This window comes from Antechinus flavipes, chromosome 3 (assembly GCF_016432865.1).
Source record: "Antechinus flavipes isolate AdamAnt ecotype Samford, QLD, Australia chromosome 3, AdamAnt_v2, whole genome shotgun sequence".
NCBI lineage: Eukaryota > Metazoa > Chordata > Mammalia > Dasyuromorphia > Dasyuridae > Antechinus > Antechinus flavipes.
In genome coordinates, this window is record NC_067400.1 from 613,181,834 (window position 1) to 613,206,351 (window position 24,518).

At 40.8% G+C, this 24,518-nt stretch overlaps 1 protein-coding gene across 5 annotated transcripts in view; it reads right to left on the reverse strand.

The window, feature by feature from the left end:
* ACTN4 (actinin alpha 4) overlaps window positions 1-20,915 on the reverse strand; it is a 79,581-nt gene extending 58,666 nt beyond the window's left edge. For 2 of the 5 annotated variants that reach the window (XM_051989086.1, XM_051989085.1), the window contains exon 1: window positions 20,580-20,915. In XM_051989086.1, the coding sequence (XP_051845046.1) occupies window positions 20,580-20,735 (156 nt within the window). In that variant the 5' untranslated portion in view covers window positions 20,736-20,915. The remainder of the gene's footprint in view (window positions 1-20,579) is intronic. The other 3 variants (XM_051989087.1, XM_051989083.1, XM_051989082.1) reach the window with 3 other exon arrangements.
* Between the last annotated feature and the right edge of the window lie 3,603 nt (window positions 20,916-24,518).

The window sequence follows — 24,518 nt, forward strand, 5'->3', positions numbered from 1 at the left end:
ACATAAAATTTTATCTGGTGTTTAAAGCCCTTCCTAACCTAGGCCATCCTTTCTAGGCCTCCAGAAAGAAGATGCTCTCTTGTCAGCTCCAGACATTTTCTCTGAAATTTTCCCTCTTCGTCTCAACCTCCTCGTTTACCTTTAAGTTCCAACTAAATACCCATCTTCTACAGGAAGCTTTTCCCTATCTGTTAATTATCTCCTATTTATCCTAATATATATCCTTTTCAATACTCTACTTAAAATTTTGACTCCAATTGGCATAAATGACAGAAAATACCAATTCTTATTCCCAAACTTCTCAGTCCCACAGTTTACAATATGTTCTATTAAATGATACTAAAATCAGGGCTATAACACTGGGGAAAGGAAAGTTGCAGTGTCCAGGAGCAAAATATCTCGAGGCCCAAATGGCCTCCAAGAAACTCCTTCCTAGTTCAGTTTCCAAGATGTGATATGAAAGATTAAACTGTAGTGGAAGATGGGAAGACATACCAGAAAAAAAATAGCCAAATAGGAAAAAGGGAAAGCACAAAATGTAATGGCTTCCTTTCTTTAAAGGAATCATCTAACCTACTGAAATACAGCAAATGTGTCTCAGTAGGCACAGAGGTTCAGTTAAGTTTAGTGAACAAATATTTCCATTAAAAATGCCCAGAAAAACATTAAAGTTTCCATATACTGAAAATACAGTGGTAACATGGTCTTTGGCTAAGGTGCCACATAAGATATATTTAAATAAAACCCAAGCTCTTTAATATCCCTTTTCTTCCTTCTTAGAGGCAGAAAGGCATGCTCAAAGCGTAAACACAAGCAAACAAATCCACCAAACTCCAGGAATATAGTGACATCCATGATACTGATACAATTCACTGCTAGAACTATAAAAAGTAGCACTCACCCTCACTGACTCTCTTTAGTCTTCAGTAACCAAGACCAGAGAAGGAGATGACCAATTCCATACCCTTTACCAGAAATGTTACTATGACAACATATAGATTATATAAATAAAACAGCAAGCTCAAATTCAGTCTCTCCCTAGAAGGAAACTTCCAAGACCAGCTTGCAGCCAGTCAGGTCAATCTAAAAGCCACCTCTGATTTGCCAGTAGCAAAATACTACAAAAGTAGAAAAAATGCACCCAACGGCTGCTGCCCTCATTAAATAGAACACACAGGGAAACTTGGAGTGGAACTGTGCCTTTTCCTAGCTAGCAGACTTAACTTTCTCCAACTGGGTGTTAAACCAGTTCAGGCTCTGCCTGTTAAAAGACCACTGCCATCACTTCTCTCAGCCAAGACTGTGATTGAGACAGCTGGACATCACAATGCCTGTGTGGTCCACGGGAGTCCAATGGAACCAAGAGAAAAAAAGCCAAACATGTGGGAAGTTTGGAAGCCGATTCGCCACAGGCAGCCTTGGACATAGTAGCTCCCAGGTCTCTAAGCACTCATGTCCCTTCTTTTCTAGACCTCTTTTTATTTTTCTGACCACCTTTTCTCAGGTCTTTACTAGATCTTCATCAAGGTCACACATACCTTGTAGATCTCCTCCAAGGATCTTTGTCCTGGGACCTCATTTATTCTAATCTCCTAACCTCTTTTTAAAAAATGGTTTTCACACAATTTTTTTGAATGAAGTTAACAAATATTCTGATGTCAATCTTCCTACTTGAAAAAGACCAGAGGTTCCCAATATCTAGATGCAAATGTAAAATCCCCTATCATTCAAACCTATTCATGACTTCCCCAATCTTATACCTTACTCCCTCTCTCCCCCTATATACTCTGTAATCCAATGACAGTGGCTTCCTAGGCATTCCTACAACAAGACATGCTATCTCTTGACTCCAGGCATTTTCACTGGTGGTCCCACAGTTCTGAAATTCCCTCCCTCCTAATCTGCCTCCTGTCTTCCTTCAAGTTTCAGCTAAAAATTCCATCATCTACAAGAAGTCTTTCTAACCCCCCCCCTTTTATATATAAAGAATTTGTTGGGGGGGGGGGAGATTGGGGGGAGAGGATTCCTCTTTTTTTTTTTAAAAGCTTTTTATTTTCAAAACATATGCATGATTTTCAACATTCACCCTTACAAAAAAGGAAAAAAAATGAGAAAGAAAACAAAAAACTCAAGCAAAATAACAAAAAATGGTGAAAATACTATGTTGTGATCCACACTCAATTCCCACAAGACCACTGGAAGTGGCCTGAATTATCTCGTTGAAAAGAGCTACATTCATCAGAATTGATCATTGTATAATCTTGCTATTGCTGTGTACAATGCTCTCCTGGTTCTACTCACTTCACGTAGCATCAGTTCATGTAAATGTCTCTAGATCTTTCTGAAACAAAACAGTAAGATTCTATAACATTGATATATCATAATTCATTCGGCCATTCCCCAACTGATGGGCATCCACTCAGTTTCCAATTTCTTGCCACTACAAGAAGAGCTGCTACGAACATTTTTATACATGTGGATCCTTTTCCTTTTTTTAATTATCTCTTTGGGATACAGGTCCAGTAGAAACACTGATGGATCAAAGGATATGAACAGTTTGACAGCTCTTTGAACATACTGTTCTCCAGAATGTCCCAATTTCTCTTAATTCTAATTCCTTCCTTCTGTCGATTAGATCCAGTTTATCCTGTATCTATATATCTATTTTTAGCACTCTATCTATATATCTACCTATATATCTATTTTGCTTTTGGAGGCAATCGGTATTAAATGATTCTCTCAGTGTCACACAGCTAATCAATGTTTGAGGCTAGTTTTAAATCCAGGGCTATTGTTCTATCTGCTGTGCCACCTCTCTTCCCCATCTATCTTGTTTTGATAGAGCTGTTTATATGTTGTCTTCCCCATTAGAATGTGAATTCCTCAAGAGCAGGGCTATCCTTTGCCCTTCCCAGTGTTTTAGCAAGCATAGTGTTTGGCACAAATTATTCAGTTGTGTATGATTCTTCAATGCCAATGTTGTCCCTGGGGTACATGGACATTTCTTGGCAAAGATCCTGGTGGGGTTTACCATTTCCTTATCCAGTGGAGTGAGGCAAACAGGTTAAAAGATCTGCTCAGGATCACCCAGCTAATAAATGCCTGAGGTCGAATTTGAACTCAGGTCTTCCAGACTGAGGGCTCAGCATTCCATCCATTGAACCATCTAGCTCCAGGGCACATTAATAGTCACTTAATAAATGTGTATGAACTAATTATCCTATGGAATGATCTGGCATGGACAGAACTTTGGGAAAATTCTTTCCTACAGAAGAACAAACACACACACCAAAATACACAAATGCACAACAAACAGTAACATTTTTCTGCTCTTCTCCTTTCTCCTATCTTTCCAAATAAATGGAGCCTAAATTTATATATGTGTGTGTGTGTTTGTATGTGTAAACAATCATACATGATATAACTACATAAGATTGTGCTGTCCTTCAAGTGATGTTGACTCAATGAATTTGAATCAAGTTCAACAGTTACACAAAGTGATCAGCTTCCATCTCTGTTCCAGAGTCATCAGAAGTCCAATGGCAAGTTAAGATGACTGATGATGTGATGGCCATGGATGGCTCTGACATCTTCCACATCTGACAAAGCTCTAAATGCCAGCTGCAGCAGCCTTTATGGCCACTGGGACAAACTTATCATTCCTCTATTCTGCCAGGGAGTTTTCAAGTGCTTGGAGTAAACATTCCCCTAACTCACTGATGAATATGAGACCTGCTGGTTACTCTCAATCTGGCTTAGCTCATCAAGGTTAGCTGATGCTCATGCTACAACTTCTTGGAACCATAGGTGAGAACTGGGTCTATCAAGAAGCCACCAAAAGGGGAGCAGGCCTGAAAAGGGCTCAGCAAGCCCTTACACCAGAGGTGCTAGTCCTTCTGAATACCCCATATACCCAGACATATATAAGACAAATGTATATATTAGATGAGTGGAACCACACTATTTACAAAACTCTTGATTATTTTCTATGCTTATTCCACAAATCTTAAAAGTAATAAGTTGCTGCTCTGCCCAAAAAAAAAATTCAAATTCACTTTTTTCATATAGAAATTGAGCTGTATATAATTTTAAAAAAAGAAGTACTGCATTTACTTAAGTTGCAATGTTTCATCTGGAATGCTAATGGGTAGACAATTCACATATATAATTGTAATTTCTTAGCTAAGCTAGATCTTGCTGTCCCTGACTCCAGTCATATAAATAGCAAGCCAACTTGCATATTTTACAGTTTTCACTCAGGCCTGCTTCAAGTTTATTTCTGTTGCTTTCATTTTTAAGACTTGTATTTATTTAGGCATCTTTACTAAAAAGGTTTCTTCAAGCCAGAGAAAAACGTCAAAATGCAATACTTGCCCTTGCCCCAGAATTGTGCCAGATGGCTTTAAGAGATTTATAAACTCTGTTTAACTGGCATATGATTCCCATTCCTCACTACCCTAAAACTCTATCCTATATTAAAACATATCTTTAAAAGCAGTGATGATTCTCAGTTCCCCATTATTCTCTCCCACTTTCCCAACACTGAACTTTTTTTTGCCAAAACCTCCTGATGGACACTCTACTTGATATTCAATCTGAGACTTCAAACCTGATATTAAATTAGTGAGGCACAGGTGTTCCAGAGAAAGGCTTAAATCAAAGTATTCTAGATATATGAAAAAATAGTGATCCTGGGAGAAAAGAAAAGGAGCAATGTGGTATTTTTAAAACATGAAAAAAACTAAGGAAGGCTTGAGTCAGCTAAGAATATTTCCACAGCTCCTACTTGTGGTTTAGACAAGAAGGATATATAGTTGTCTCTCCCTCAACCAACATTTTCCTGTCTCTTCCAGAGATAGCTAAGTGAAACTTTATTTTTAAAAATCTACCACTATCCCCCTCTGCTTTGCCTCCAGGTAAGAACAGAGACTGGAGCCACTGCACACAATGATCTCACCTCCCAGTGTGCCTCCTTGGCAGGGCCTCTAATATTGTTTTTAGTGAATTTCCTGTGTGAGTTCTTAAGACAGGAAACTGCTCCTGTGCCTGAAGTTGGGAGCCGGTTCTAAGTCATTCCATCCAAATCTAAACAAAGGCTTTTTTGTGTTCTTCCTTTAAAACACACACACACACACACACACACACACACACACACACACACACACACACACACACACACACACAACACAAGACTTCCCCACACTTTGTACTGAGTACCTTCAGAATTAGATGCATTTACAATGACCTCAGCCTTTGCTGGTAATTAGCAATTTAAAAAACCAGAAAAGTCTAGGTCCTCTATAACGATCATCAATTAATCAACTTGACCTTACAAATCAAAGTTGATTTGGCTCAGCAGGCACCCCATGGCTACCCTCAACAGTGACTACAAACTACTTTGTAATGGGTTGATTCCATTGGAATAATCATGTAGGAGGGGTGACAGGCTGCTAGGGGCCCCATTCCAAGTGTTGACAAGTTTTAATTAACACCCCTGCTAATTAAACCCTGGCACAGCTAAAAGAGAGAAAAGTGCTCATCTTGCAAGTGATAAAGTGTTTGGATTTGCAAAGTTCCCCGTGGCTTTCTTAAAGTGGGCTTCCTGGGTCTCTTGTAAGCACACCCTGTTCTTCCCCATGCAAATCAGGCCTGGAGGCACGTTGGGGAGTCAGACGGTATTTTTCCATCTGCCTTTTTGTCAAAGGTTTGAAGAATGTGGAGCTGCTGGCTAGAGTGGCCCTCAATTGGGGATGGCTTTCTTCAACCTGGAGCTACTCCTTTGTCATTTCCTGAACCCTGAAATGGCTGCTTTCCTCACTGTTCTGAGTCAGCTGTCACTGCTGTAACATTTTCCAAGTTTGCTGCCCTAGTGCCGGTTAGGGAGAGGCCAGGCCACTGACATTCTCCTCATTCTTTTGCCTTATTAGGCTGTTGATATGATTGTTTTTGGGGAGATTGAGGCTAACTTGAGGAATGGTAAGCAGGAAGCGACTGGAGAGGAGGGGGAAGGGGGGAAAAGAAGGAAAAAGAATGAAGCAGGATGCCAGAACTTTAGGAAGTACTACAGGAGGAACAAAGCACAGCTGCTATTGGATTTCCAAAGGCTTCTATACTTACAACTTGGGGATGAAAGAAGGTTACTACACCTCTCCAGCTTATTAAGCTTGTTCCTGGACAGCTATTTTTAGGGTTATCAGTTTGAAACCCTTCCTGTGTCTACACACACTTACCAGAAGTTGGCTGACACAAGTCTGTGGGCACTTCTCACTTCAGCTGATAAGAATTTTATGTTTTGAGAAGGGGGAGAAGGGGAGGGGGGGGGGAAGAACAGAATAGAACTAGTGCTGACACTAGCTTGAGCAACAAGTTGGATTATTCATTTACAAGCCTCCCTGGCAATGCCAGTGGCTCATCCACACAAAACTGAGGCCAAAGCATATAGGCAAATAGATGAGGGGACTCACACAAGCTTTCAACATTGAAACAGGGGGACACTGAATAGGCAAAGTACTCTGGACACCAGCCCATGGTAATTAGAGACTGTTACGGCATCATTAAGATCAAACCTAAGTGGATTGTTCTAAACAAGCTGAGGGGCATTTGTTCTAGCATTGCATTTAGTATATTTAAACTCATTTTCAGGAAAGGGGTTGTGTTGACTATTTTTGCTTAAAAAACAACAACAAAAAAAAATCCATCTTGTCAGCTACAGTTATAAATGATGCATCAAATGTGAAGGGTAAAGTAGCAAAGTGCTGACTATCTGTATACCTCGAGGATTCTGACAAGAAGAGTCCATAAACACCAGATCCCCAACTCAGCCATTTCAATAGCTTCTGTTGGACTAAAAATATAGGCATGTGGTCCCTACATCTTTCAACATACTATGGGCCTTGACCAACACAGATCCCAAGCACCAAGTGAAATACCATATAGCACTCATCCACTCCTCCCAACTTAACTGGGATACCATGGCTCTGGCTCTGACTTCTAGAGCAATTCCAGTGACACATCTCTCATCTAATATGTGGTAGCACTTAAGAACCAATGGCCAACTGACTTAAAAGACTTATTCTTACAGCTATTCAGAGCATGGGGATCAACTCACCACAAAGCTGTCTGACCTGTACCCACTTTCCTAACAAAGGATGAAGCAACACATTCTTTCGCTACAAACCACAATCCCCAATTGCAATCTATTGCCTCTGCAAATGAATACCTTGCTAGCATTGCTTAATCTTCAGAAAGAGAAAAGCAGACTTTCCCTCTAAAGGATCACTAGTCATTGCACCCCTATCTTTTTGCAGAGCAGGGAAGGAAATAAAACCCCAGCTATATTAACTTACAGCATCTCTCTCTCGCTCTCTCTCTCTTTGCTAGTGTTGCCTGACCAAGTAGCAAAGGAATCAAGTACCAAAGGAATGTCACCTAACTTTTTAAAAACTCACTTCATGTTGAATCCCAACACTTTATTTTTGTTTAATACAATTCTTGGCAATCTCAATGGCTGATTTCTGTCTTTTTTCTCTAGGACACCTTACTAATCACTAATCTAAGACACAGTCTTTCAAAGAAAGAAACTACCTGCTGAAACCAACTGGAACAAAGTAATTTTGCCAGTCAACTTTGGTTATCTTGGCATGGGTCAAGAACTCAACAAGCCTATGGAGAACATTGTTGTATCGAAATGATACACACAATCCTGACAATGTGAGTGAGGTTTAAACATATTGGAGTTCTCCCTCAGTAAAAAAAAAAACCTAGGTTCCATAATCATGAATTTGAAAAGGAGAATTGGGAGATTGGTTGAGTAGACAATATTTTTCAAGTGGCACAAACTCAGAAAACAAAACTGTACCATGCACACAAAGTCAGTCTTGTAAATTTATTTGTCACCCCGTTAATGTTCTCTTCATGAGAAGCCATTAACAATGATCTTAAGGTCTAAAATCCTCTTTAATGCTCAACAATAGCATATGAACAACAGTAAACACCTGGGAAGGGTTCATGGAAGGTTGGGAGATGGACATGACTTCAGGATGTATTTTTATTTATTTATTTTAATCTTTTGGCTTAATGTTTTCTGGAGTATACTCTCCACTAACTAAACTGTTCTAAGGATAAACACGTAGAGCAGATTGCTTAGGAAAAGGAAACATGTCAGCTCAAGAGTGCTGTAAAAGTGATAAGTTATACCTGCTTTCCAGTTTGATGTTGGTCCACAATAGCTTCCCACTATCTGATAACCCAAAGGCAAGATGAGTTAAAAACTGACATATCAATTTAGTGGTGTATGTCTTTCTGTCTTGCAAATCTGAATCCAAATACTATGGCTGGGTGATCAGAAATTACAAAATTTAAAGACTGCTTACTCTAAATATCCAGATAAAAATACAAATAAACACATTCTATTTTTTCCATTATATTTTCCCAAATATTCTCCAATACCCCTTTGCCCAGAGAATACTCAAAAGTCAGACTTTCCAAGAAAGGCCATAGGAATTTCAAACTCACCTCCTTCATGAAGGTTTCCATGACTGACCTCACCTGCCCTGGAATACCCCTCTAGCACGGCTCCCTTGCACTTCTGTTCTCAGTCCGGAACTGTACTGTATTACTTGCACGTGCAAAAAAAAAAAGTTTGAATGATTGCTTTGTAAATCTATTTTTCAGCTGTCTCATGTGTGTGATCTAGCTCTTCACCTAGACTGGAAGCTCCTTGAGAGTAGGAACTATTGTCTTCTTTCTCAAAACTGTCACTCTCAAAGCAACTTAGTGCTGCACTCTGAACAAAAGAGGTACTCAACAAAGGCTGCATGTGGATTAGCTGGCTGGTCATGTTTCTTTCTACCTGATGGTTTGACTCCAGAGCCCATGCAGCCCCACTCATATTACAGGTGATGCTAGTTCACTGTAAAACAAAGATAACGTCTAGTAACCACCAAGTTGGAGGGTACCTCTAGTCAAATGACAATTGCTAAAAATCTTCAAAGGCTCTTTATCTTATTCAAATTTTCCAATATCACCTAAGAAAGATAATTACAGCACAAAAACCTTTCCTGTTCAAGGGAATGAACTAGAGAATATGTCAGCTTGGCATGAATGCCACTCAATGGAAACTTACAGCTAGCTGTATCCATACTAAAGTAGATGTAAAGCAACATAATCCAACAAATTTTCCATTTATCAGCCTCAATTTTTCCTTCTTCCTAAGTTCTGGGCAATTCTTTTAAGGGAGAAGTTTTAATTTTTGTCTTTAATGGAAAAAAAGGGAAAAATCAGGCCCATCTCTCTTTCCTAGCAGCATTTAAAAGATTTCATAAGTTCACACAGTGAAGGAGGTGTGGAAGGAGCAGGGTAGCCAGAACTGAAATATCCTCTGTTTTCAAGCTCCCACTATATTCTTTAAAGTGGCTAAGCAGGTTTGTCAGTAAAAGGATATTTTATCCAACTGTTATTTTGCATTCTCTTGGCGAGGTAGCTTTGGCCTTCAAGTCATGCCCAAGGAAGAATGAAAAAAAGTTGCTGTCATGTTCATTCATACATGCCATTTATGAACTTATCTCCTCAGATGATGTTTGCAAAGTTAACACTGTGGGACACATTTCCAAATTGTTTATTACCTGCTATATCCTCTTTCCATTTGGAAAGCAGAACAACAAGCTTGGCAACCTACAACTTTGAATAAAAGAGTTGCTGATGCAAACTAACACCATAATACTGCTCTGATTTTTTTTTTTTAAACCCAGTTGAACACTTAGTATTTAATGCTTAACATTAAGCCAAATTGTTTTTTAGGCCACAGAACCAATGTGTTCTTCCTCCTATGAGAGAGAAATACCCAAGAAGCAGAGGGGAAGTAAGGGAATAGGGATTCAAGGGAAGAGTTAATTTAAAAATAAGTCAGCTTCTTGGCTCTTTACTTCCAAAAAGTGACCCACCAGCCTTTCTAAGAGATGTTTTTAGAAAAGCAAGTGGAAATTCACCAGGTGAAATGAGAATTTTTTTGTTTCTTGGTTATACTTTAGGGTCCTCCCATCCTGCTCATATGATAAAGTTAAACTCTCCTAGATAGAAAGCCATATTACAGCATAAACCCATAATTCAATGACTGCTGAAGCTCTAATCAAGGAGCCTTCTGCAGAAATGATCAAAAAAGATAATGTAAGCTATTATTCTCTTTGATGTTCTGAAGCCCTCTAACTCCCATCTGAGAAGTTTATTTTTGCTGAGACCAAACAAAGGTTTGTAAAGTCTGGGTAAGAATACCCCCCTGACCATAGCTTTAAGGTGTTTCTGCTAGTCAGTTTGTTTTTGTGTAGACATAGCCCAAATCAGCTTCCTCATTACTACAAATCAACAGAACTACTTCCAAGCTTATCAAGAGCTTTCATTAAGGAGCCACGATCACTTAACAATAACACCAAAACAAAGCCAAAGTCACAGACCACTGAAGACTGCAAGAAAGACAAGCTAACCCCTCCCAACAAGATGTAAGACACTATGGCAGAACAGCTACATGTAACTGGAAGTCTACTGAGTGATTCATTTCCTGGGGAAAAAGCTTCCTCTCTCTAGGTGAAGGATTAGTCCACACCCTTCAGCTTAGCTGAGAATGTTCATTACTCCAAATTACTTAAACTTAAGGCCCACCATCAGAGACAACATGGTCCAGAACCAAGAGATCTGTATATCTGGAATCAGAGCACCTGGGTTCAAATACTATCTTTGTTACTTAATATCTATGTGACCTTGGAGGCAAATTCCTTAACCTCTCCTGGCCTCAAGTTTCTTCACCTATAAGATGAAGGAGTTAGATTAGATGATTATTATTCCTCTTCCAGGATCTAGCCTAGGATCCTGTGATCCTACTATGTGTCAAAGAACCAGATGAATTTGATGTGGTAGCATTCAGCGACTACCTAGCTATAAAGCAAATGAAAGCCCTGAACACCATGTCAGTGGGAGTTGGAAAAGACAACCAGTGGCCAGACACAGACATAAACCAACCAAGAAAGGCTGAACTATAACTCAACCTCCCAGAGTGAATCAGCAGTCAAGTACAAACCATGCTTGGTATGCTCAATGAGAAAGTGCATTTATTTTTAGGAAAGAGGGATGCTAGCCCCAGAGCCCCTAGGCAGGCCCTATTTGGCAAGAATTACTTTTCAGTTATTTATTAAAGAGGTCTAAAACTTCTTGAAGCCGAGGGAAATGCCCAAGGAAACATACTGTCATGCATTTTTTCTCTTTCAAGGCCAAATGTTTGTCCCTCTTAATTCACTGTACCAGGAGCAGTATAAAACTTTTACTAAAAATTATGGTATTGTGAATGAGAAATTATAGAGAAGACAAGACAGTGTTACCCTGGGATAGCAATCGCCTATGATCCATGACCACCCTGAACATGATGCCACAAAAAGTCCACAACTGTTTAAGCTTTCTCATCCAAAAAGCATGTCTTCCTACTAGCTTTCCCTTGGCCAGCTAACTTAGAAAGCCTAATGCAAAAACCTTTTCCTCAAAATTGGTCCTCAAGCATATCCCCTTCCGGTTCTATGCCTTTATTCAGGGCCACCACCAGTAACCAGAGTGCCCAGCAATTTGAGCCCACATCTCTAAAAGCCATCTTAGTGCAGAACTATCTGTTTTACAGTCAAATTCCACCACAGACTTGGCAGTGCTATAGAAATAATCCCCCAAAATAAAACTAGATGCCTCACAATCCTGGTGATGTTTACTGTCTGGCTTTGCTTCAAGTCCACAAAATAAGAATCATCACCAGTCAGAAGACAACTTATGAGAGAGGATGATTCATCAAGTTACTCTGGAATCACCTCCATAAGTAGGCAGATTTGGTAGGCTCTGCTTCTAGACATTTTAGATTTCCAAATTGGAGTTTTTTCATGGACCAGATCTGGTAAACTAGACCTAAGACTCAAGAAAAATTAATAAAAGCCTACTGAATGAATAAAGGCAAACCATGGTAATACTAGGTGAGAAGATATGATAATATTTAACATTTTTATTTTAAAAGCTCTTGACAACTTAATGGAAATATTCAGGCTGCCATAAGGTGGGATGGAAGAAAAATGCTGTTTACTGTTACTGAGATGGAGGAGAGGATAAGGCTTTGAAATGTTCTTGTGGAATGAACTCTGCTTGAGGGTTAACAGAAAATTGTAAAGAATTTTGTGTACAGGCCAGACAGCTTTTTGGTTTGTTAATATTTATTACACACACACACACACACACACACACACACACACACACGCGCGCGCGCGCGCGCGCGCATGCGCACAACAACAACAACAACAAAACCCAGTTAAAAAGATATAGATAAATTTGGTCCTGCTGTTAAGAAATCACATAGCTAAGATTCCAACACAGAAAACTACATCAAACAGACATACATACCTCAGTAAGAAAACCACTAAAGTCTAGCTGGTTCTGGCCTTCTGTCTCATATATCACCTCCTCCACTCCACCCAATAGATTAATTAAACATTTTCACCTAATTCGCTGCTAAATACAAGCAAGTTACAAGCTTTCTCTAGTCCAGCATAGATATAGAGCACATTATTCTTCCACTGCTAAGTTAGGTAAGGGAAATTTTATTTAGGTTCCATGCTAAAATACTTAAACATTAGCCGAAACCCGTTCTATCTCTTATCAATGAGCTCTGGAGTGGAGTATTTTCCAATTTAAATTTATAATTTTCCAAGTTTGAAACCATCAACAAGAAACTCTAGTTGTCAAGAAAATCAAGATTTACTCTACTTATCATCACAATCGACTTATTGAATGCTTATGATAAAAGATTACAGATTTTTTAAAATGCTACTAAATTTTAAAAAAATTAATGGCTTCCTTTGGTTTTTATTCCGCTCATTCCTAGATATAGCCATTCCTTTCTACTCCCCTCCCTCTTAGTGAGCCTTCCCTTGTAACAAACATTTTTTAAAGAATAACAAAAATAAAACAAGGAAGTTTACAATATCTCCAAGGGAGGGCTGGGCTCTTTTAATTTCCATTTATAGTAGGAAAAAGATACTCAACTAGGGGCTTAGTAAATCCAATTCTAGTCCAAGCTGACACTAATCAGTTCTGTGATCTTGGTTCTCTAGGCTTTAGTTTCCTAGTCTAATATATAAGGGTGTTAAACTATTGGTCTATCTAGTCTAGCCCATGAAGAGCTCAAATTTGAGAATCTATAATGTCAAGAAACAGTGCCTATTTACATAGTTAGTTCTGATGTAATAACCCTGGAATTTTAAAATCTGTTTCTCACTGAATAGCAAACAAATCTCAATATGAGGAAGCTTATTTAAAAAGATGAGTATTTCTCATATCTCCACACAATTTTAGATAAGAATTAAGAGATTAATATTTAAGATGTGAAATGCCTCTCCTTGTCTCTCCAAGAAATTTGTCTCTTCAGAAATTACTAACTCTTACAGTTGCTGAAAAACTAATAATGAGAGATACTTGTCTACCCTTTTAACAATTAAATCCCTTCCCTGTTTGAGATCTGTTTTCCCAGCTACAAAATGAAGGGAATGAAACAGATTATTTTAAGGGTCCTTCCAACTTAAATTCTTAGGTATTACTGGTAGCCAAGACTCACATCATCCAAACTGCAACTTCTATCCACTACATGCAATTCAGCACTCAAAAAAGAAAAACCCACTAGAAAGTTAATGATAAACATCACTCACCCCCCTGCACCTTTGGGAAAAACCTTAAAAGCATAAAGTAAACCACAATATCTTCTTTATTCTAGCAGGAAGCTGGAGACTCTCAATGTTTTTGCATTATTAGCATTCCAGGATCAATTTTATCATTTCAGCATTGTCAACAAGTTATACTTCCCAAGATGACTTCATTGAGCTACAGACTAATTCCGCTACATTCAACTAATCCTACTTCATGTCACTGATTCCAGTAAAAGACAAAGACTCTGTTCTGCTCTAATATTTGGAAGAAAAACATTAAAATAAGCCTCTCTTAACTCAGATGGAGAGGTTAGCATTTTTGCTTTTGTATTCAAGACTCAAATATCCAGCTGAGCCAATCAGTTCACTAAAAAAAAAATCATATATGATTAGCAACTGCTGAAGCCCAGATTTAAGCTATTCAAGCATTCAACAAAATAGTTAATTTCTTTTTTCTTCAAGAAGAAAAAAGGTAAATAATCCATGGTCTGGAAATATTTCAACATATACAAGCAAACATCAAATATCCTAATCCATTAATATCCTATTATAGCAATACAACAAAAATTTCAGGAAACTAGAGTAGGTTCTACTTTGACTGCCACCAACTTGGAAAGTCACTGGACTTTTCTATACCTTAATTTTCCCATCTGAAAAATGGGGACATTAACAGCTGTTGGCTCACACACTTGTTATGAGAACAGGATGAAAGTGGAAATGTGGAAGCACTTTAGAAAGAAAAAAAAATTAGTATAACAAAAGAATTTTTCTTAAATCAAGTACTCCTGAGATGTACTCCTTCCATCAGAGATACAAAATTAATTTCCTTCTCTGCACACTATACATCAGATATATGCTGATACTTCTGGGACAGAAGGATCCAATACTTTCTGGAGCTGTAACAGGTGGCTAATAGCAAATTCCAAACAAGTTCAATCCACTCTCTAAGTTTACACTTAAATAAATCAAATCAGGAAAGAAGACTGCAAGTCTTGTCTGGAATGGCTACTGCTAAAGAGAAATGCAAAAAGTTAACCAAAATGGGACAGTCTTCCAATGAACATTCCAAGCTAATTTCTTCATGACAGGAGGAAGGGTTCCACAGGGAGGAGAAAGTGGGGATGGAAGAGATACTGAAAGCTAAAATACAACCAAAAAAGGCCAGTTCAAAGACAAATGTCTCAGTGGACTACGTGCTAAATTTGGGATTTTGTAATCCCAGGGAGACCACTAGCTTGGAAAAAAAACTTTCCAAGACTGATGTAACACTACATTTGCCAGTTAAAATTTGCAGCTGCTTAGTTTTGGGTGGAGGAGGAACAAGAAGCATTGGGTTTCCCTCCATCTCTAAAAACCACCATCCCAAAAGCTACATATAGTTAACATTCCAACAAGACTACCCTGACAGCAATGAATTCCTAATCAATGAACCTTGAATTCCTCTCTCTAGGAGGTAGACTAAAATGTAACCTATATACCTGAGTATTTCCTGGTAAAAATCCAATCCTGACATTTTGTAACATACTAGTACCTACATTATCTAACGGCCATGAGTTTTAGGTAGTCTTCAATCAGGTTCCATTATAATTTCACTTTAACTTCCACAAATTTAAGATCAACATTTAGACTAAAGCTCCCAAACTACCTATGATATAAAGGCTCCTTTCAAAATCCCCAGATTACAGGATGTCTATTTGTACAAGCAGGAACTTCCGACTATCTTTAATAGGTCACTGTTTCAGTTACCACTCCAACAGAATTACTAACTTGCTATCATTTGTCTCCGGTTGGTGGAAAGCTTTTGTTATTTGTAAAAGACCTGAAATGCAAGAGAATCTCAGGTAGCCAATAGAAACAAACGAAAGAAACAGGGATAATTTTAGGACAAAGAAGTTGGTTTATAAAATATTAAGCACCAGTGATCAGACATATGGAATAATGCTTGACCTCAGATGACCTTGTCAACAAGAGAAGACAACAGTCCACAACTAAACTGTTAGGCTCTCCAGAAGTGCAAAGTGAATGTTGTCTTCAAAGGGACAATCTTCAAGCCTGGGAAATCTACGACAAGTCTTTAAAAATAATGTGGTGGCAAACTGAAAGGTTCCATCCAGACAACCTCACATCCCAACAATGTTCTTAAATGTATTCTGAGGTGGGATGAAAAATGTCAGCAGTCATCTTACTTTTGCTGGTTAACTTCTTGTCATTCCACTTAATTCTGCAAAGATTTTCTATAGGACTAAAGTAGACCAATACACCTTCCAATAGATTATTTCTCCTCAATGTGTGAGAATGAACTAAGAGTTTGCAAATTTACAAAGTGTTAATTTTTTTAAAAATCTACTCTTCCACAGTTTAGATAGGAATCCAGATTTGGCTCAATACTGCTCTCATTTGATCGGAGACATTTTGTGAACCAATTCACATTTTAACTACCCTATGTCTTGAATATTTAATCAGAGTAAATTCTGTTCATATAGATCTATCAATATGGACTTTTATTGTAACTGAGTTATGTTATTGATACTGAAATGTTACTGTTACTCTCCCTTAGGAGTTCATTAAAGTCTTCCACAGAACAGGCAAAACTTGGGGTGAAAATCCTGGACATTATTAAATGAAGTTTTTTAAAAACTATTTTCAACCAGTAATATGGCAGTTTCTATTCAAAAAGCAGTAGTTCTTTGATGCCAAGATGGCCAAGGTGTTTGTCCTATCAGGGGACAGAGTGGGCAGAGGATAACCTGAGATCATACTCTAGAACAATCAGAGACTTAGGGGAACCACAATCTCTCACAGATGTATCAGGATGTTACATCAAAGCACCAAGTCCAATTCAACTCAATCAGGTACACTTGGGATTGGATATACATGGTCCCTCTCCCTTTATGAAAACCCATTTCCTTAGACATCACCTTCTTCCTATCTACAGAATAGTTATTGGCAATTTTATTACTACAATGAAAGCTTGTACATAAAGTACTCCCTACATATAACCCTATTACTTACAAACGCCACCTTGAATTCTTTGACATTATTACTCTAGATTACACTAAACTTTTAAAGAAAAATATAAACATACTTAATAGGGAAGCCTTCTAAATGCTCTTTCCTTCACCATTTTCACCATTGGTAAATTGTCAAGGACTTGACATAAATAGGAAACAATTAAGGTAATGAAACAAAATAACAGATGGATGATTACCATTCGGCCTTCCATCAATTTTTTTTTATCATCTTTAAAAAAAAGGCTAATCTAAAACTAAAGTACCAGCTGAACCTTCAAATAATTAGCCAGCACATAAATGCCATTCCAGCCAATGACTAGGCACTAACCCTAAGTCTTTTGCAAAGCAGGAGTGTCGCCATGAAAATATAAATCATATAAATGGGGTGGGGGTGGGGATGCCTTTCCTTGCTGGGAATGAAAGTTTTGGAATTTGGAAAGGCCTTTCTGACCTCAACAGGCAAACAGCATAGAGTAGCAAGATTAGCTGCATAAAATTCAGAAAGCATGGAAAAAACAGCCCAAAACTTTACCAAACACTAAGGGTAGTATGTTTTTGCTACTTTTTGTAGCACAGACAAGATCCTCCCATTAAAAATGATACAGTGTAATATAAAGAGGCCCTTGGGAGCACAAATACCTGTAGGGATCAGATCATTCCTACCAAATCTCTTTGGAATAGTTTGATAGTAGGCGTAAAAGGGTAAAGCTAGGATTCCTGCAAATCAAATGATTTCTCAGCATAATTTCTGAAACTAGAGAAATAGGGGTTATGAACATCCCCTTCTGATTAGACACCCATCCTTCCCTAATTCCTAGAATATGCTAAACTTTAGATATCCGTATACCTGTGCAGACATGTTGGTTAAAGATACCTGATACACTAAGATTCACCTAGCTAGACCTGGGCAGAATTATTATGAAAAAACAGACAAGTTCAGCGGACTTGAGGAGTGAGGAAGACCAGGATTCAAATATCATGTCAAACATAACTTTTGTTACCCTGGGCAAGTTAACTGACCTCTCTGTTCTTCAGTCTCCTTTCTGTAAAGGGATTGGGACTGGACTCCGGGGCCTCCAAGATCCATTCCCTCTTTAAACCTATGATGCTGATCTCAATTTATCCAGCCCATTTTACAGCCATTTTCTCATCTGAATCACACAATAACTCTAGGAAGCGGATGTCATAATTATTACTCACTATCCCCACTTTACAGAGGAGGAAGTTGAATTTGAGGGGCTTAGTGACTTGCCCAAGATGTCCCAGCTAAGTCTTGAAGCCAGCATTAAATGCCTACTGTGTATCAGACCCTGTGCTGAAGCACTGAGGTAAGAAAAACAAAGACCACTCTAGGGACTCACAATTTAATGGACAGGTAGGTCGAGGGGAGAATAACAATGTGTAAACAGTCATGTACAGACAAGATCCAGGCAGAACACATTGGAGATGCAGAGGAAGGGTCCCATTAAAGGGGCAGGGAAAACTTCCTGAAGGTGATAAAGACTTTAGGCAGGATCCTGAAGGAAGCCAGGAGGTGGGCAGAGCCAGTGAAATATCAAGAAATGGTATCTTATTGTTGGAACAGCAAGGAAGTGAGATCATTAGATAGAAGAACATATTTTTAAATGACTCTGATGATGTCAAAGGCATGATTTTGAACGTAGTCTCCTCTGATTCCATGCCTAAAGCTATTTCTCCACTGCTACTTTCCTTTCCTTTCATCTTTCACTGAGCCCCCCCCCCCAAAAAAAAAAACAACCCAAAAACACAAAACTAAGGATAGAAGTGATAGCAGACCCAGAAAATACAAAAATATTAACTGGAACATGAGGCAATGGGCAGAATCTACCCTCTACATAGCTTGCACAAATGCTGTCAATGTGGCAAGGAGTAGCCTTCCCTTTAACCTAGCTGATGTTAGAATAAAGGCAGATTCCCAACTTGCCAGATTTATGGAGGGGTTTGGAGGTGAGAGGTAGGAAGAGTAACTGCAGATAATTAATTAGGCTTCAGGTTCAGAAAGGTCCTGGTTCTCATTCAATTTATGAATGATGGAGGCTGTTAGTAATAGACCAATACCCTAACTGCCTAGAGAGAGAAAGCAACAGGAGATCTTTCAGAAGAATGCAGAATGAACGCATCCCATTATTTCCTATTTTATCACCTGAGAGAAAAGAATTTTTCTCTGCAAAAACCTAGGCAATACATATAAGAGACAGACATGGTCCCATGCATATTGCTTTCCATTTTTCCAAATGCTTTGACAACTTGGAGCCTTTTTTGGTAACCAGGTGCAGTTGTGTAATAAAGTTATTAATGTCTCCAAATAGCAAATCCTTTTAATTTTTTCCTACAACTACCTCACTCTGTCTAATAACTCTGTGATATGAGGCAGGGTGGCATGTCTTATCACCATCCCATTTAATAGATGAGGAAATTAAGGAATAGAAGTTCAATGATTTTTATCCAAAGTCTATTCCCACCTCCCACCCACTTTCTTCCCATCCTCCAAGACCTATTCTTCACCCTGTGTGGCAAACAGGCTGCTTTCCTAGCCAACTCAGCACTAGAATCCCTCCATTGTCAGAGTCCAAACCCAATTAAGCCTATAAAATATACTTTCCTCAAAACTGAGTTCCCCATTAGTTCTCTAAGATGCTGTTTCTCCTCCTTAGTTCCATGCCATCAGATTTTCCCCATAATTGTCTCTCTCACAGCCTACTCCTTCTTTCCAGTCACTAATCAAACCATATGCACTCCCACCCCACTCTACCTGGGCAGCTTTCCTGACCTTTTCTTTCCACTCAGTGAAATAAAACTTGCCCAAGTATAGTCCAAAACACCAGATACCCCTCCCCACAGCCCACCTCCTCTGTGCCCTTTCTGGTATTTAGACAGCAAACTCCTAACTTCTAGTTCAGGGCCCCCTCCACATAGATGGCACAGAGATCCTCAATCAGAAATATCACTCCTCAGACTTTACTCCCAACAATGATTCTGACTCTTTCCCCAAATAGCTCAAATTCTTTCCACTCTCCAATAAATCAAGACACGTTTATCACCTGCTTATGCAAGGTTCTGTTCCAGGAGGTCCTGGAAACAGAACACATAAGCGAGACTCTGCTTTCAGGAGGCTTTCCTTCTACATCTGATTCCAGCACTGTCCTGTGTCTCCCCCACTCCATCCCTTTTCTTTCCGCAGGTTACGTATCGGTCAATCCCTATCCACCCAAATCAAGATCTCCTTCCACCACCACGACCTTCAGGACAAGTCCCTTCTCTCTGAGACTTCAGCCCCCAGACCTTCCCTCATGATCTATCCTGGGATAACCTGGCTATCCATCTTCCCCGGAGCTATTTCGAGGACCCATCCCGGACACCCTCCCCAATTCTGGACTCCATCCTCTTTAAGATCTCCCCACTCCTCTCTTTGCGATTCCAGAAGTGCTCCCCACATCCATGTCCTCCCTCCAGCCCCGATTCCCTCAGACTGCCCTTCCTCCTGGGCCACAGTCCACAGGCACCCTGCCCCTCCCTTCAGGTGTGGTGCACCTTTCACTACGGACTCCACAGCTCGGGCGCTACCGTGCCCCCTCCCCCGCCTTACTCCCTCTTGCACACACACTCTTCCCCCCCTTACACTAGCATACACTCGAGCACGCGCGCGCGCACACACACACTCCTACCTCCTCGAGGGCACCTTTCTCTCCCCTCCCCCTCTCCGCAGGGCGGGGCCCCCACTCCCCAGTCTCGGCCTGGGGGGCCGGAGCCCGCAAAGGCCCCCCACCCCCGCGCGCCCCCTCCTGCCCGCTCGCGCTCTCCCTCCCGCGCGCTGCGGCGCCGGGGGCCGCACCTTGCGCTGCTGCTTCTCCCAGGCCGGGTCGAGCAGCAGGTCGCGGTCCCAGTCGTCCTCTTGGGCCATGTAGTCGCCGACGCCGCCTCCGCCGCCGTTGCCGCCACTGCTGGGGCCATACTGGTAGGGCTGGTTCGCCGCGTGGTAGTCCACCATCCTGCTGCCGGCTCTCGAGCTCTCTTTGCTGCCGCCGCTGCCTCACGCTACGGGCCCGCCTGCTCCGAGCTGCCGCCGCTGCTCTTCAGCCGCCGCTTCTCAGCCACTGCCTCCTCAGCTGCCTCTGCCTCTGCCTCTACCACAGCCGCCACCGCCGCCGCCGCCTCACACAGACAACCCGCCCTCTAGCCCGCGCCTGCGCAACACGGCCACTGCGCTGCTCCCCGCGAGCTAACGCGGCTGCGCACGTCGCCGCTGTCGCGCGCCACCCGCCCCCGAGCCGAACCGGGGACTGCTTGCGCCTGCGCGCGGCCCACCTTCCCACCTCGCGCCCCAACGGCTCCCGAGGGCGTGGGGCAGAGTGAGATGGGGGGGAAAAGGGGAGGAACGCGAAGAGAAGGGGGAGAGGGGGCGACGCTACGTCATACAGTCTCCGGCCTAAGGCTGGGGCCGACAATTAATTATTAAGAAGACCCGGGATCTCCTTCTGAATATATTAATTCGAACTTTGGCGGAGGCGCGCCGGAGCTGGCCACTCCCCTCTCTCCTTCGTCCATCAAGTGCCTACTGTGTGCTAGCCAATCAGCAGACTCAGGACCTCCTAAAGGGCAGCGCCCTACAAAATTAAACAAAAAGTTTAGAAAAAGTCGGGGGGCGGGGGGAGGCAGTGTGGACTGGCTTCCTGTAGGAGGCGGGACCCGCTCGGACTCCCATGGAGAGGGGAGGGCATTCCAAATAGAAGGGACTGTCCCTGCAAAGGCATTGAGGTGGGAGATGGAGTGACCCATACAAGCAACCGCAGATGGGCAAATAGGACATTAGAATTCGGGGGCGCCGTGTCCAACCCGGGAGAAAGGGGGAAGGGCGCTAACTCCCCAATCAGGGGAGATAGCCCAATATATAACGATAACATCTATACCTTCTCTAGTCCAGTAGAACATAAACTTTTTGAGGGCAGGAAGTTTCGCTTTTGTATTTGTATCTCGCATCCTCCTCTTTTTCTAAACTGATGGAATAGGAGCTTAAATATTCCTTAAGAAATGAATAGCTCAGAAATAACAGGAAATCTGGAGTTCGCTTGACCTCAAATATTTCCCAGTTGAGTGACCCAGACAAATTTTTTTAAATTAAAAAAAAAAAAAATAGAGGGGAGGGGCGATGGAGAGAGCAAACATCCAGTAGCTAGCTGTCTTGGTGAGGCAAAGAACTGGTTCATTTCTGATCTTTGTATCTTATCTTGCAGAGCGCAAGACACAAAATAAGCTTTTAAAAATCTGATTACTTGATTGAAAGAACAAAATAATGCTAGGAGACATTTACCTAGATTTCAAGTTAGTATTTGTTTAAGTCATACGATTTCCTTGGACCAGATGGAGAGATGAAAAGACCATTGTAGAAACAGGTGTATAGCATTTTTTAATGTGTCTAATCTGTGCTAAGACCTTTGGAAACACCTACAAAAGTGGGGTGGAATTAGGGAGAGAGTTGGCCTGGGAAGTACATTTTACTAAAGAACTCCTGGATGTATTAAAAAGCAATGGTGGGGAAAGGCATGGACTATCCACATGTAGACATCTTAGTTTCAGTTTGTTCAGTTTGTGACTCTATTGGGGTTTCCTTGGCAGAGATACGGGAATTCCATTTTACAGATGAAGAAACTGAGGCAGATGGTGAAGTGACTTGCCCAGGATCATGTAGCTAGTAAGTGTCTGGGGCTTGATTTGAACTCAAGTCTTCTTATGTGGCCAATGAAAGACTAGCCCAGAGAAGTAGCAACTTGTGGTGGGACAATTTCTGAAACCTGGATTTGCCAACCCACATGCATTCGTTATCAGCAGCACATCTGCTTTCCCATCTGATGTGCAGGTGAAACTTCTTGTATATATTGTTTCCCTTTATTACTCCTCCAGAGTAGACACCACTGTGCCTTTCTATTTGCATTCCCAGTATTTGACATAGAGTGCTTAATAATTGGTTTTTCATTCATTCAAAAAAAAAATATTACTGTTCATTATCAGCTTGAAATGGAAGTCCTCAATGGGCTGCCAGTGAGCTATTCTTGCAAAAGCAAAGACAACATTTTTTAAAAATCAATTATTTGATTTTATCCTTGAAAGTAATGATAGCTTGCTTTTTACATCTACAAGTGATACAGAGATGAGCAGAATAGCTAAGATTTTTGGATAACAGTGTGAAGATTCCAAAAGATCTCAACAAGATAGGCCATCTTGCCAAATTCAGTGGACAGTCTCTAAAGTCTCAGTTTTCTGTTCTGTAAAATAGGTATAGTCCTTATAAGACCTACTTCACTGTGAGGCTCACACTGGATTTGGGTTTTCCTCTGGAATAATTCTCCTTTCCTTTGTATCTTTGCTGACCTTGGTAAATCAGCTTCCCTTTAGAAGGATGCTTTTCTGAGTTTCCTCATTTCTAAAATGAGCTGCTTAGGGCTGATTTCAAAAAATCCTGGAAAGACTTGCATGAACTGATGTTGAGTGAAGTGAGCAGAATCAGGAAAACATCATACACAGTAATAGCAATATTATGTGATGATCAACCATGATAGACTTAGCTCTTCTGAGCAATGCAGTGAGGCAAGACAATCCCAATAGACTTGGGATAGAAAAGCCATCCACATCCAGAGGAAGAACTTTGGAGACCAAATGCAAATTGAAGCATAGTATTTTCATTTTGTAATTTGTTTGCTTTTTCTTTCTTATGGTTTTTCCCATTTGTTCTGATTTTTCTTTCACAACATGACAAATATGGAAATGTTTCAAATGACTGTACATATATAACCTAAAAAAAAAAAATAACTGCTTGAGCTATATGGTACCTTCCTGCTCTAAATTCTATAGAATATTCAGTGGGGGTGGGGGAGGGATGGTAAGGACTGAGAGGAGATGCCAGGAAGAGGCCACAGTAGTTCTTGGTAGAGATAAGAGAATGAAAGAAATTGCCTCCCTGGGTCTGAAAGTTGAAAGGAAATATTTGAGAGGCCTTTTGATGAATTTCCAGCCCCAGCCCAGGCCCTGAGGGAGGGAGGATGGGCTGGGCAGGCAGGAAGCCTTGGACTCAACCCGAAAACTCCACTCCCAGCCCCAGAAGGCCAGGCCCAGCCTTAAGCCCTGTGAGTTTCGACCTTGTCAAAAAACCAGGTTGGGCTTTACTGGGCTGGGCCACTCCTAGTCCAGTTGTCCATTAGCCCGCTGACTATAATTTCTGGGGAATTGTAAGTAGCTTTGTGTCCCAGCTGAACTCCAAGACCAGGAAGCAAGATCCTTACCCTGCCAGCTGAGGCCAGAGCACCTGGAAATGAGACACTGCTCCCCATCCCTAAACCCATTTCCAAAATCTTGCTCTTTCCCCTTAGCTCTAGAACCTTGCTCCCACCTTCTCTGGCCTCACATCTACAGTAGCTTAGGGTGACAGAGACTTTGTTTTGGGAAGATCCTGAGAATTTGTCATAACCCACTGCCCCTCCAACCAGCAGAATGAGACCAAAGACCTTGAACTTGCTTCAGTGAGCATTATTTTATTCTTTCAATTCGATAAGCATTTATTAAACACCTACTATGTGCAAGGCACAAAGCTAGGAATAGACAAATAATGTCTTCCTCCTACTCCCCCCACACACACATACCGACACATCTAATTTTCCTACCTGCTTCCCTTTATTCACAGTTCCTATTCCAACAATGCTCTCCTTCCCCTTCCTCATGTCCCCTTTGTTAAGGGGCAGGTCAGTTCCCCTAGAGCCTTCACAGCTGTGGATCATAACAT